This window comes from Schistocerca americana, chromosome 2 (genome assembly GCF_021461395.2).
Source record: "Schistocerca americana isolate TAMUIC-IGC-003095 chromosome 2, iqSchAmer2.1, whole genome shotgun sequence".
In the NCBI taxonomy this organism is placed as follows: domain Eukaryota; kingdom Metazoa; phylum Arthropoda; class Insecta; order Orthoptera; family Acrididae; genus Schistocerca; species Schistocerca americana.
The window spans coordinates 54,267,786-54,282,885 of NC_060120.1; the positions used below are offsets into that span (position 1 = coordinate 54,267,786).

At 39.3% G+C, this 15,100-nt stretch overlaps 1 protein-coding gene across 5 annotated transcripts in view; it reads left to right on the forward strand.

Annotated features, from left to right (window-relative positions):
* Positions 1-15,100, forward strand: part of LOC124594810 (protein ECT2) — a 217,346-nt gene that overhangs the window by 126,721 nt on the left and 75,525 nt on the right. For all 5 annotated transcript variants that reach the window (XM_047133249.1, XM_047133247.1, XM_047133248.1 and 2 more), the window contains one exon: positions 10,530-10,718. In XM_047133249.1, the coding sequence (XP_046989205.1) occupies positions 10,530-10,718 (189 nt within the window). The remainder of the gene's footprint in view (positions 1-10,529; positions 10,719-15,100) is intronic.

Below are 15,100 nucleotides of genomic sequence, written 5' to 3' on the forward strand. Positions count from 1 at the left end.
TTCCAGTTTGTTCTGCATATCGAATACTTTCAGGAATTGGTAGATAATGCGGCAAGGCTTTTATTTTAGGCCCATCTTTGAACAAAAAATGGCAAATGACTTTGGCATCTCACCATTTTCACTGATGCTAAACAAAAGCACATGGCCAAGTACATTATTAACATAACCAGTGAACTGTCTTGGTTGGTAAGGTCCAGCCCATTTAAATTCTGATAAATCTGGAAGGCATTAGAGTACCTCATCATTTGTCTCTGATGTGACTTTTTCTGTCTGTCTGTCAGCACAACACTTTAATCAGTAACAATGAATTCTATTTTTCTGGAGTACATGACCTAAAAGATGATTTGAAATTAAACTAGTGCAAGGTTCTCTATCTCCCTTTTATGTATGCATGTGGTGTTATACCTAGTGATTGCCAGTATTATTAACAAGAATGAGTGATGAGACTTCACTGGTACCTGCCCCTTCTAGCACCTCACCATGAACTTTTGTGTAACTTCTGCAACCTTATTACACATTCGTTTCTTTTATAAACTATGAGTTGGCTGCCCTGAGAGAAGGTGGTGGGACTTGTCTGAGCAGCCAATGTACTACAAGCTGATAGTAAACTTCTGTTCCCAGTGCTTGATTAGTGTGTATAATATTACATATCATAAGAAGATATTCAGATGCAAGTACATAAGCTGCAATTGTGGTATGTTGGGACAGTATTGCCCCAAGGAATGTAAATGAGCCTTTTCACTGGTTAATTGAAGTTGCTTTCCAAAGAAATGTTCCAAAGTTAAAGAGAAACTTACCTAAATATTGTTCCAAACCTTTAAGATAAAGCAGAGACCATAAAATGCACAGTGTAAGTGAATACATATGTATGCACACTTGAAGCAGTAATCACCAACAATTTGTGATAATTGTAGTAAGTATTGCTGCCAGGTACTACGAAATTAAAGAAAACAGATCCCCTTGCATTAGATAGTGGTCCTGCAGGTTAATCTACTTCAATCTTTGTCCAGTTATTAAGGAGATTATCTGCCTCAATAGCTCAGCAGTCAGCAGGGGTCACAGCCATGTGGCGGGGGAAGGGGGTGTTCGATTCCCAGCTGGGTTGCAGATTTTATCCGCTCAGGGACTGCGTGTTCTGCTGTTCTCTTCGTCATTAACATGCATGTCACCTAAGTAGCGTCAAATAAAGACTTACACTAGCGAGCAGAACACCACAGATGGGGTCGCCTTGCCTGTAATACAACTTGATCGTTTCATTAAGGTGGTTTATAAATGGGTCAAATATGTCTAAAGTACAGCAAAAGGATTAATTATTAGACACATGTACCCGTATAGCTAATTGATGTATGAATGATTCTGATGTGAGAAATAAATAATCACTAGAGTGTCGTCTCTCTAATAGTACTATTTACTTTGCCCTGAGCTACTTTATCTGCCGCAAGAAGAGAAACATATTGCCAGTGAAACAATTCTTCCTGGAATTAAAATATTCCTTGTGTCACAGATTTGCAGTGTAGGGGAAGCTCCTGTCAATGAAGATAAAAGGCTATGCGCTGCCACAATATCATTTTCAGTTATCTGACTGACTTTTATCACTATTCAAATTATGACTGCAGTAACATTACAGCTAATGAATTTCAGAAACTAACACTGATAACAGACCATAATTACACCATGCAACTAATTTTATTCAAAATAAAACAGTATTTTTAAATGACTTTCTGTATTTTCTTCGAGACAGACTATAAAATTCACAAACCGTTCCTTCTTCCACGATATATGATATGATATGAAAGACCTGAAGACTAAACCCCCCCCACCCTCCCCGCCAAATGTTGTCCGCCAAAGGCATATTATTCTTTTTACCACAGTACAGCTTATTCCTTTCAACATCTTATTATTTATGTTCCTGGTTAACATTGTAAGCCACATTCTACTGTATTTTGGCCAAGGGCTGCATCCATTCTCAGAGCTTACCATCGCAGTTGTGTTCTTCCCCCAACAAAAGTCAAGTTGAGAATGTCTCATTGTTGAAGCAGTAGGAATCGTGCAGTTTCTAGAAGTAAGAAACAATGGAGTTTAACGTCCCTTTGTCATAAAAGGAAACAGAGAATGCCTGCATATTGATGTAAGGTCTTGTAGGTGGGGAGTAAAAACCATAACTTGTTAGCTTTTTTAAAGAAATTCCTGCTATTTGACTGTTAACTGTTTATTTATTGTACACAGTGATGGTTTTGGCTTTGTAGCCATTCTCAAGTGCAAGTTGAAATTTTAAAAATATGTCTGACGTGTCATTGTCATAAATACACATTTCTGGTTTCCCAGATCAGTTGTCATATTACAGGATACGAGTACATAACCAAGATACAGAATATAGCTGACATTGTGCACCATGCAATATCAGTAAGAGAGTGTGGTGTGTTTAACAGTTTTTAACAGCTAATATAGTCCTGTGACCTGCATTCATCACTTCTTTTCATATTCTGACATATGCCGATAACAGTTGATGAACAGAAGTAATGAATGCAGGTCACAGGAATATATAAACTGTTAAATATGCCACACTGTATGTTAATGATATCACATGGTGCAGTATGTCAGCTCTGTTTTGTATCTTGTATATGTACTCATATCTTTAAATTAATGATATGAATATAATAGAGGGAAACATTCCACGTGGGAAAAATATATCTAAAAACAAAGATGATGAGACTTACCAAACAAAAGTGCTGGCAGGTCGATAGACACACAAACATACACACAGAATTCAAGCTTTCACATCAAACGGTTGCTTCGTCAGGAAAGAGGGAAAGACGAAAGGATGTGGGTTTTAAGGGAGAGGGTGAGGAGTCATTCCAATCCCGGGAGCGGAAAGACTTACCTTAGGGGGAAAAAAGGACAGGTATACACTCTCTCTCGCGCGCGCGCACGCGCGTGCGCACACACACACACACACACACACACACACACACACACACACACACACACACACATCCATCCGCATATACACATACACACATACATATGTCTGCTTGTGTGTGTGTGTGTGTGTGTGTGTGTGTGTGTGTGTGTGCGCGCGCGCGCGCGCGCAGTGTATACCTGTCCTTTTTTCCCCCTAAGGTAAGTCTTTCCGCTTCCGGGATTGGAATGACTCCTTACCCTCTCCCTTAAAACCCACATCCTTTCGTCTTTCCCTCTCCTTCCCTCTTTCCTGACGAAGCAACCGTTTGTTGCGAAAGCTTGAATTTTGTGTGTATGTTTGTGTTTGTTTGTGTGTCTATTGACCTGCCAGCGCTTTTGTTTGGTAAGTCTCATCATCTTTGTTTTTAGATATACTCATATCTTTAACATGACATCTGGTCTGTAAGACCAGAAATAATGTATTTTCGATGGTTATTTGTTGTGGACATGTCAAACATATTTTAAGTTTCAACATGCCCTTGAAAATGGCAAGCCAAAATCATGATTGTGTACAATAAATGAATAATTAACAATCAAATTGTGGAAATTTCTTTCAAAAAATTCTCTATGACTGTGGTCCCCCACAAAGGAAATGTCATTAATAGCTTGTTAGCATGGAATAGAAGAAACATAAAAGGAGTGGGCAATACTGGTCTCTGTCACCATTTTACCCAAATTTCATGTCATACGCATAATATAACTGATTGCTTGTCATGATGATAATTCGTATTAAATTCATATCAACACAGCACTCTTTATTTGTTGTCGCTATGGGAGCACTATCATGCTGATGCAGTGGATGCATAATTGCAAGTGGTTGGTAGACTATAGGAAAGATACTGACGTTTGAGGTGTTTATGATAACACGTCTGTTTCATTATTCATCCAAGTTAATACAGTAGTATGAATGAAAACCAGAGAAGACTCTCACAGGACATCATACCACCTCTGTTTAATTACTCTCACTCCACAGAATGTGTGGATAAGTACTGTTCGTCAAGTTTCTGTCAGGGTCACACACACACACACACACACACACACAGAGTCACTCCACTACCCATTGTATGCATCAATAAAGAACACTCCATGCAACCTCCCACTGCCATGCAGAGCAAGCACTACATTTATTGCACCACTGCAAACAAATGTTACATGTTTTTATTCTTTAGTGGCAGCACAATAATGTAAGGAACTGTTCAGTTGTCTCTGGGAGGCAGTGTGTCCTTTTTTTCTGTACTGATTTTGCAGTGAAAATCCCCAGAGTAGTTGTCACTAATGTCTTTGGTGTTCAGTGGTCCCTCTCTTTTAGTCCTAAAAGAATAGTGTTAGATTATTGGTCACTTTAAGTTTTGAACTTGCAGAACTGTTATTGAATTGGGCTTGCACAATTCATGCAGACTCACTCTACATGTAGACCCTTACGGTTATACCCTATTCAGAATCAGTTTCTCATTTGTTACTTAACTGAAATCCTTTGTTGATATTCATACACCAAGTAACTTGTCCCCAAATGTTTTTCCACTGCATATGTTCTTGTTCTAAGTTGATAGACGAAAAACCTGAGCGTAGCAAACTTTGGAAAGTTAAATGAAAACATGGTCTGCTGTATCAAAAGAAAATTTCGCTTGAGGAAACTATAAAGTTACTGAATAACCAGACTGGCTTGCCTGTTCTTACCTTCAGGAGCTGAAATTCCAGTACTAGTCGTAGACGCATTTGTTTTCACTTCATACTCACTCTGAAATTTTTCCAAGGAGGATAAAGATACTAAAATTTCCACTTTTGATACAAATAAATTGATCAGTTTCAAGAGGCATCATACTATAAGAACTAAATTTTATCGGTGATGCCAAAAAACCTTATTATATCCCAGATAATAGATAATTGATAATTGATGGTTGTCCACTGAGTATATAATAAAAACTTTGTACTCCAGATTCTAGGAGGGCAGGAGCAAGTGCTCTCTCTTGTACCCCTTTGCAGACATCTATTTTCATTACTGACTTGTCCCTCTTTCCTCCTTGAGGGAGGAACTAATAATTCTGAAAGCTAGGATAGTTTTTTTCTCTTGTGTGTGCTCCTACAAGCATTACTGCAATTTCGGCTCCTTAAAGTAAGGACTAGCAGCCATTCTCTCTCTTTCAAAATCAGTCTTCTGTTCTACAAATATTTATTTTGCCACCCAATATGCATTTTGAAATGCAACTTCATCCTTGGTGCTTCAAGTGAAGTACCTTCGCTGAGATCTTGACACTGTAGAAACATGTATCTGTAGGAGGGACAGGAATTTTTTTTAATCTTATCACGGACATATTGATATTGCTACGTCTTTGCATATGACATAGAGTGACGTTTACTCTTCATATTTAACTGTTGTATGTACACTGCCTACAGAAATATCGCTGGCAGTTAATTCAGTGAATTTTGTGTTAGGTAAGACTACCCCAGGTAAACAAATTTACAGGTACCCAGTTATTCTATTTGACAAAAGTAGTAATGTCTTCAGTTGTAGGACGAATTAATACACAAATATTGAAATTACCCTTCCCATTCCAGTGGTGAGCGGTGCTCCACACTGCACCTTGTTTTCAACTCCAACGTCAAGCCTAATTGGACATAATGTTTTGTAGCTCTCATATGCTACGTTCTCAAATATGACTGTATAGGCATCAGTGCTGCATAGTACTGTCATCTGTTGATGCCTGTGTTAACTTGGTGTTGAAAACTGTAGCAGTTGTATGGAGAAAAAGATTGTAATTAATACATTCAATTTAGTAGGCACAAAAGATCATCATGCACAGTCGTTACTAGGGAAGAGATTGTAGTTTTTTTAGAGGAATGTGTAGGTGAAAATAAGTGAGACAATGATTTTGTTGATGACAGTGATTCATTTGTAAACAATTTAAGAGAAATGGTGATGGAAACAGTCCATCCTAAAGAGTTTAAAAACATATCACACAACAAAAAGTTTTGTGTGGTAATGCATATGTAAATATATTTGAATGAAAGTGTACTTTTTGTTTTAATCTATACCTTAATTGTTGGTTATGGCCTCACTGTTCCCAGATACACACACTCACAGCTCTGTACTATGTGCTCACCGCCTGGGTGGCAATGGTGTGTATAAGAGCCCACAGAGATGCCATGTGTCTGTGTTGTAGAATACATTGGGTTAATTTTTGCGAAACATCTGTATTACTGATGGAATAACAATGAGCTACGAACTCCAAACAGGAGTGAAGTGTTTTCGGTTACTTGTGTGGTTATTAGTTTCATTCTTAAATTTCTTGCGTGTTTGTGAGCTTCCTAGGCACAGTGTTCTGATATCTACATCTACACCTGGACTCTGAAAACCACTATAAAGTGGATGTCAGAAGTTGAGACCTCACTGTAACAAATATTTGAGTTTCTTCCCGTTCCATTCACCTATGGACAACAGTAAGTTTGCATGCATGCAGTAATTAATCTAACCGTTTCCTCACAATCCGTACATGGGCGATAAGTAGGGATTTGTGTATTTCTAGAATAATCATTTAATGCCAGTTCTTGAAACACTGTAAGTAGGCTTTCTCCAGATACTTTGTCTATCTTCAAGAGCCTTCCAGTTTAGTTTCTAGGTGGGTGATTCCAACAGTGACTCATTGATTTTATGGTCATAGATTACTAAGCTTTTTTTCAGTTTGCGGAATTTTACGTTTCTAAATGTTAAAAGCAAGATTCCAGTCTTTACACTACAACCCCTCCCCCTCCCCCCCCCCCCCCCCCCAATCCCTCTGTTTATCTATAAACAGGTTTAAGGTGCTATCTGTGGCTGATAAAAATTCTGACTCAGATGCAGCCGCTTGTCTCATTTTAGAGGAAGCCTCTCAGCCTGCAAGATCTGAGCAATTATAGAGGGTGGGATTATTAGTAATTGGGAGCTCCAAAATTATGCACATAATGGGCCCCATTAAGGACATGGTTACCGAGGAGAGGTCCCCCAAAATGATGCCCATCAGCAACATCCTTAAATTGCATGGACAAAGTGTGCATACCGGGGTGAGTCATCCAAGATGTGAAACAGATCCTTCTAGATGCCACAAAGAGCACAGTGTGCAGCCAGCTGCAAGTGATGGCTCATGTGTGTACTAGTAATGTGTGCCACTTTGATTCAGAATAGATTCTCTCTGGTTTCAGTCAGCCACACTATGTGATCAAAAGTATCTGGAAACCCCCAAAAAATATGTTTTTTCATATTAGGTGCAGTGTGCCACCACCTACTGCCAGGTACTCCATATCAGTGACCTCAGTAGTCATTAAACATCGGGAGAGAGCAGAATGGGACGCTCCGCGGAACTCACAGACTTCGAACGTGGTCAGGTGATTGGGTGTCACTTGCTTCATACATCTGTACGCGAGATTTCCAGGTTCCTAAACATCCCTAGGTCCACTGTTTCCAATGTGATAGTGAAGTGGAAACGTGAAGGGACATGTACAGCACAAAAACTTACAGGCCGAAGTTATCTGTTGACTGGCAGAGACTGCCGACAGTTGAAGACCATCACACAGGAATTCCAAACTGCATCAGGATCCACTGCAAGTACTATGACAGTTAGGCGGGAGGTGAGAAAACTTGGATTTCATGCTCGAGCGGCTGCTCATAAACCACACATCACACCAGTGAATGCTGAACAACGCCTCACTTGGTGTAAGGAGCGTAAAATCGGGCGATTGAACAGTGGAAGAACGTTGTGTTATCACAGCACAGGCCTACATTGATGTTTTAAGCACCTTCTTGCTTCCCACAGTTGAAGAGCAATTCGGGGCTGGCAATTGCATCTTTCAACACAATTGAGCAACTGTTCATAATGCACGGCCTGTGGCAGAGTGGTTACACGACAATAATATCCTTGTAATGGACTGGCCTGCCCTGCCCAGAGTCCTGACCTGAATCCTATAGAACACCTTTGGGATGTTTTGGAACGCCGACTTTGTGCCAGACCTCACTGACGGACATCAATACCTCTCCTCAGTGCAGCAGTCCGTGGAGGATGTGCTGCCATTTCCCAAGAAACCTTCCAGCACCTGATTGAACGTATGCCTGCAAATGTGGAAGCGCTCATCAAGGCTAAGGGTGGGCCAAGACCCTATTGAATTCCAGCATTACCAATGGAGGGTGCCATGAACTTGTAAGTCATTTCAAGGGAGGTGCTGGAATACTTTTAATCACGTAGTGTAGCTGAATTGGCAAAGACTGCCAGTCTTGATCGCGAGATGGAGGCAGAGCTAGCCATTTGTAGCATCCATGTTTCTGAAATTACTCCTTTCAGCTGTATATAAAATTTTACATGAACAAGACTGGTTTCATGGTTTCAAGTCAAATCTTTGGGTGTATAGCTACAAGATAGGAAACCTACAATTGACATTGTAATAGTAAAACAGATACCTGTCCCAGTAATAATACCACAGCTGTAATCACCCCCTTACGTACATAATGGCAGCTTTTAGATCAGTTGAAACAGGTCGCGTTCGTGTAAAAGTGGATTACTTTAGAAACATTGATTACTTCAGCTACCGTTACCCGCAGCAAAAAATTACTTAATCTGTAACATCATTGACAGAACTAGTTGCAGACCTTTGGTACAGAATCGAATGGAGGGTTTGAATCAGAGGCTCAGACAGTTTGACAACCATGTAGGCTGCAGATTCTTCGTCTTGCACCATAATGTGGTGGATCATCGGGCTTAATAGATCAGGGATCGACTACATGGGTAGTGGAGGGCTGTGCGTAGAGCACTAGGCAGTTCTTTTAGGTTAGAGGGTCTTGGAGAAGAACGAAAAGGGTTTTAGTTTCAAAGGGTGCAGATCAAACATGGGACAAGAATTGACATACAACCCATGGGTATTATAGTAGTAAACTGTCACAGCTGTGTTGGGAAAGAACCGGAGCTCCAGGTGCTAATAGAAAGCACTGGAGCACAAATTGTTTTGGGTACTGTAAGCTGGCTAAAACCAGAGTAGTTCAGCTGAAATTTTTACAGAGGACCGGGCAGTGTTCAGAAAGCATAAATTAAGTGCAGTTGATGGTGGTGTGTTTGTTGCTGTTAGATGTAGCCTGTCTTGTGGCAAAATTGAAGTAGATAGTTCCTGTGAGGCAGTATGGGTAGAGGTTATACTTGACAACCAAAATAAATTAAGAACTGGTTCATTTTACCAACTTTCTGATTCAGATGATACAGTTGCTGAAAGCTTGAAGACTTGAGTCTCATTTCAAATAAGTACTCCACTCATACAATTATACTTGGTGGTGACTTCCATCTACCCTTGATTTGTTGGCAAAATTACGTGTTCAGAGTTGGTTGTAGGATTAAATATTGTCTGAAATGTACCAAATGCTTTCTCTGAATATTATTTTGGACAACAATATAAGGAAAAGATAAAAGTGCCACTTACTGTAAAGGTGACCCTTTAAGTTGCAGACAGGCACAATGAAAAGGCACTTACACATTAGCTGCATTCCAGTCCAAGCTTCTGGAGATAGTAGCCGTGTGCTTGCCAGTGTAAATGAGTGTGTGTAAGTGTCTTTTGTTTCGCTTTTGTGCAACTTAATGTGTTATCTTTACAGTAAGTAGCAATCTGTCTTTTCCTTGTATTGTTCACTGCCTACACTATTCTTGTGTGTCTGTCATGTGCTAGATTATTGCTGTGCACTATGCAATTCATGCCAGATAGGATTGACAGACCACATCAAAAACGTTCAAAGAGGGTCAGCTCAATTTTTATTATCGTAAAATAGGGAGTGTGTGTGTCACAGATGTGATAATTGTGGTGGCAATCATTAAAATAAAGATGTCTTTTGTTGTGGCGAGACCTCTTCACGAAATTTCACTCTCCAGTGTTCTCTTCCGAATGAAATATTTTGTTGACACCCATCTACATAGGGAGAAATGCTCATTATAATAAAATAGGTGAAATCAGAGCTTGCACAGAAAGATTGAAGTGTTTGTTTTTCCCACACACTGTTAGAGAGTGGAATGGTATAGAAATAGTGTCAGATACATAATTATGGATTATAGAATAGTTCTTTAAGTGTAGATCGATTACTATGCACCAGAAAAAAAAAGGACGGCAGTGAGTGGCAGACAGGCACATTTAAGAGTAGATTGCTGGATGTTGTCTATCAGAGAAAATCCATTGTAGGTGGTACCACCCATTCTAGGAATTTCCTGCACCATGAAAGGCAGGGCCATACGTGAAAGCAGCCTATTTTGCTGCAACCACTGTGTGGCAGTCTGTGGGCATTACCACTAACAAGCTGTCTGTCCATGTGAAAGACGGCTGGCAAATTGGTATCCATCCCCTTTCCCGCCCCTCACCTCTTTTATACCCTCACTATCCAACCCAACTGAGATCACTCACTCATCCCAGTGAGGCCAGACTGCCCAGATTTTACATTGTTTTTGCTGTATTAGTGACAATTTATGTGGGTGTGAGAGAATTATACGCAAATCTTATGCCTAATCAGGTGTGTATTGCAGGTTGAGTCTGTTTTGTATTGTTTTTAATAACTGTGCATCTCTTTTTGGCAGCTGTTCAAGAGCCCATTGGAGGATGTATCGGAACAGGGTGGTGCGCTGTTGAATAACACTGAATTAAAAATAATTTTTGGAAATCTTCCTCCTATCTATGAAGTTCACAAACAAATGTTGGAAGAACTACGCTCAGCTGCAGCCAGTTGGAAAGAGGAAATCAGCATTGGAAAAATATTTCTGAAATACGTAAGTGACAATGACTGCAAAAAATCCTGTAAATTTTTGATGTTTTTGAACATGGCTGTCATGTGTGACATGGAAAAGAGTAGCTGGACCTGTTATTAAATGTTGTTGTTGTTGTTTTCTGTTTTCTTCAGCCTGAAAACCAGTATGATGCAGATCTCCATGCTAGTGTATATTATGCAAGCTTCTTCACCTCTGCATAACTATTGCAACCTAAATCCATTTGAATCTGGTTACTGTATTTAAGCCTTTGTCCCCTTTACATATTTAATCCTCCACACTTCCCTCCATTACCAAATTCACAATTTGTTGATGCGTCGGAGTATTCTAACAGCTGATTATTTCTCCTTGTCATGTTGTGCCATAAATTCCTTTTTTCCCCAGTTTTATTCAATTTCTCCTTATCAGTTATTTGATCCACATATCTAATGTTCAGCAATCTTGTATAGCAACACGTTTTGAAATGTTCTGTTCTCTTCTTGTCTGAAATGTTTACTGCATATGATTCACTTCCTCATAAGGCTACACCCAGACTAAAACCTTAAAACCTTCACAAAAGACTTCCTACCATTTAAATTTATGTTTAATGTTGACAAAATTCTGTTTTTAGAAATTCCATTCTTAATGTTTGTAGTCATTATTTTGATAACCTAGGAATCAAGTTAAATGTTCAGTTAGACAGTGTGTGTGTGTGTGTGTGTGTGTGTGTGTGTGTCTAATATATATATATATATGTGTGTATGTGTGTGTGTGTGTGTGTGTGTGTGTGTGTGTGTGTGTGTGTGTGTGTGTGTGGGCGCGCGCGCGCGCATACCCGTCCTTTTTTCCCCCTAAGGTAAGTCTTTCCGCTCCCAGGATTGGAATGACTCCTTACCATATATATATATATATATATATATATATATATATATATATATATATACACACACACAAAGATGATGTGACTTACCAAATGAAAGTGCTGGCAGGTCGACAGACACACAAACAAACACAAATTTTGTGTGTATGTTTGTGTTTGTGTGTCTGTCGACCTGCCAGCACTTTCATTTGGTAAGTCACAATAATAGAGGGAAACATTCCACGTAGGAAATACATATCTAAAAACAAAGATGATGTGACTTACCAAATGAAAGTGCTGGCAGGTCGACAGACACACAAACACAAACATACACACAAAATTCAAGCTTTCGCAACAAACTGTTGCCTCATCAGGAAAGAGGGAAGGAGAGGGAAAGACGAAAGGATGTGGGTTTTAAGGGAGAGGGTAAGGAGTCATTCCAATCCCGGGATTGGAATGACTCCTTACCCTCTCCCTTAAAACCCACATCCTTTCGTCTTTCCCTCTCCTTCCCTCTTTCCTGATGAGGCAACAGTTTGTTGCGAAAGCTTGAATTTTGTGTGTATGTTTGTGTTTGTTTGTGTGTCTGTCGACCTGCCAGCACTTTCATTTGATAAGTCACATCATCTTTGTTTTTATATATATATAAATGGTCTCTACAGAAAGGTACCAATAGGGCAGACCAAGGAACTTTTGCAGACAGCATAACGTCATCTTCACATCAACATACTTCAAAATAAGACAAAGCAAGCTTAAAACTTGAGAACATCTTGACTGAGTAAGGAAAAAAGTGCAGCTAGGCCACGTAAACATTGTCAAATCTTTTCACAGAGAATTTTGCAGTATTAAGGTATTAAGAGGAATAAACACCAGTTCAGACCACTCCAAAGCCAAAATCATAACTAAATTCACACCAGAAAGAAGAATAAACTGAAAACCAACGAATAAATGAGGAATTATGACTTACATCAATTAATTAGAAATAATAATTATCAGGAAATCATAGAACTCGTAAAATTTATGTACCGTTTAGAAGAAATTATACTAAGTATCAAACAAGAAGCTGAAAATGTTGCTCTCTTAAATCCTCATATAAGATGTGGACTCAGAATGTGACAGTTCATGAAGAAAGACACCAGGCACGGCTAAAATTTCAGACCCACAAAACAGAAGACAATGTCATCCACCAACTTAAAACATACCAGAAAAAATCCACTCAAACTGTCTGGTGAGTCAAGAGACAATATGAGATGTGATCAACTCAGTAGAAGAAAACTACCACAATACCAATTCCAGAAACAGTTAAAAAACATTTGGAAAACAACTATAAAAAGACAGCCCTCGCAGTTAATGCTGAAAAATGAAGAAGGGAAATGACACATAATAACAAAGAGAAGGTTGAAATTGTGACAGAAGCAATCGGTAAGTTTTGAAGTATGAAGAGCCTCAGAAACTTTAAAAAGTCAAGATTGAAATCCTGATAAAGACCAGTCCTAAACACACAAACACCCAACACTAAAGAATTAAATTAGAATTATATTAATACCTTCAGCTGCTGAAGGGCATTGATATATATCAACGGGGACAGGTGAAAATGTGTGTCCTGACCGGGACTCGAACCTGGGATCTCCTGCTTACACGGAAGATGCTCTATCCATCTGAGCGACCGAGGACACAGAGGATAGTGTGACGGCAGGGACTCTCTCTCGCATGCCCCAACACACTCATTACTCGTGGAAGACATTCTTACCAAGTCCCGCAAAAGTTCGGAGAATACATGTGCATCTGCACAGAAGGAGGAGGAGATCATGGCTCGTATTGCCAGAACTATAAACTTATATGGAGATGTTGAACAGACACCATATCCATATAAGTATATAGTTCTGGCAATACCGGCCATGACCTCCTCCTTCTGTGCGGATGCACACATATACCCGGAACTCTTACGGGACAGAATTTATGTTAACTGGAACACTACACAAAAAAGAAGAAAACTCAAGAAAGGAAGATAAGTAATCAAAAGATGCATAAAAAAATGGACAGTGCTAGCTTCTAATGGATCAGTCTGCAAGGAAATAGAACTAGTTACGATCGTGATAGGAAAAAACACACTTGGTTCTTTGGTCATCTGATCAGGACACAAGGGAAAAAGAAATCATCAACAGAATTACAGAGAAATTATGGAACAGTTTGAGCAGTATGTGATGGATTATGAAAATTGAGAAAGATATGAGGGAACTACAAATTAGATTAGAAGGTTTATAAAACAAAGGCGAGGAACTTGAAGACAAACAGGCCAGGTTACAAATCAGTATCAGTGAACAAACAATAGGATAGGTAATTTCAGACGAAAAAAGAAAGTTGAGTCTGGGGACGTAGTAGTACTCGGCCAACAAGAAACTGAAAAATGGTGTTTATAAGATTGACTAAAGTGGTCCAACAAACGCAATAAAATTTATATAAATAAAATAAAATCTTTTACCAAGTAGAAGCAGAAACTAAGCTTAAACAGAAATTTAAAAAAAGTGATTGCTTTCAGAGCCAAGGATTTCTTAATTTTTCCCAACGTGAAACAAGTAACAATATGAAGGAGTAGATTGCAATGGTGAAAAGGGAAAAAAAGCAAACGCAGAAGGTAGAAAATTGGCCAGTCAGCCACTGGATCTTTATTGCAGCTAGGTTCCCTAACAGTTACTTCACCTCACAAGTCAGCATAGGCATTTAACTTCCAGCTACTTTCTCTTTATTTGTACCAAACACTGCCATTTTTTAGTTCTTCCACGAGATTGAATTTTTGAGTTGGAGAACTTGGCCTGCAAAAGTACAGATGTCCAGGATCAGATTATGGTCTTTCAGGCAGTTTTACGATTTCAGCATGTCCATTGCAGTGAATATTACAGAAATCTGTTGAACATCTCATTGTATGCAATACAAATTAAATCTTTCTCTTAAACCTGTGCCATTAATTGGAACATGAACACATCTTGCAAGCACCATAAAATTTGTGTTACTGCTTTACAGTTTGAAACCACAAGCACCCACAGATTCCAGTAGTTTATATAGTGTAGAGTGCATCTTATGCAGTCCGGTATGCTTACTGCCAGTTACATTCTCCAATTCTTTGTGTGTGTGTGTGTGTGTGTGTGTGTGTGTGTGTGTGTAATGACAGAGAGAAAACTTAGGTCACTCAAAAAATTTTTACCATAGTTTTCTTTGGAGAACATGACAATTTTGAATTGATGGAAAAATCTGTATTTTGGGCTGTCTGACAAAATAGTGGTCCACCTAATTTATATATGACTTCTGTATTACTGATAATGAAGAAAAATGTACAAACATTGAAATGATAGAAACAAACAAATACAAAATATCAATTGTGCACTTCCTGTTCTGCCACACACACACACACACACACACACACACACACACACACACACACACACAGAGAGAGAGAGAGAGAGAGAGAGAGAGAGAGAGAGAGAGAGAGAGACCATTATCTCTGGCCACCGAGGCCAGACAGCAGTCTGGGTGGTGGGGTTGAGGAGGA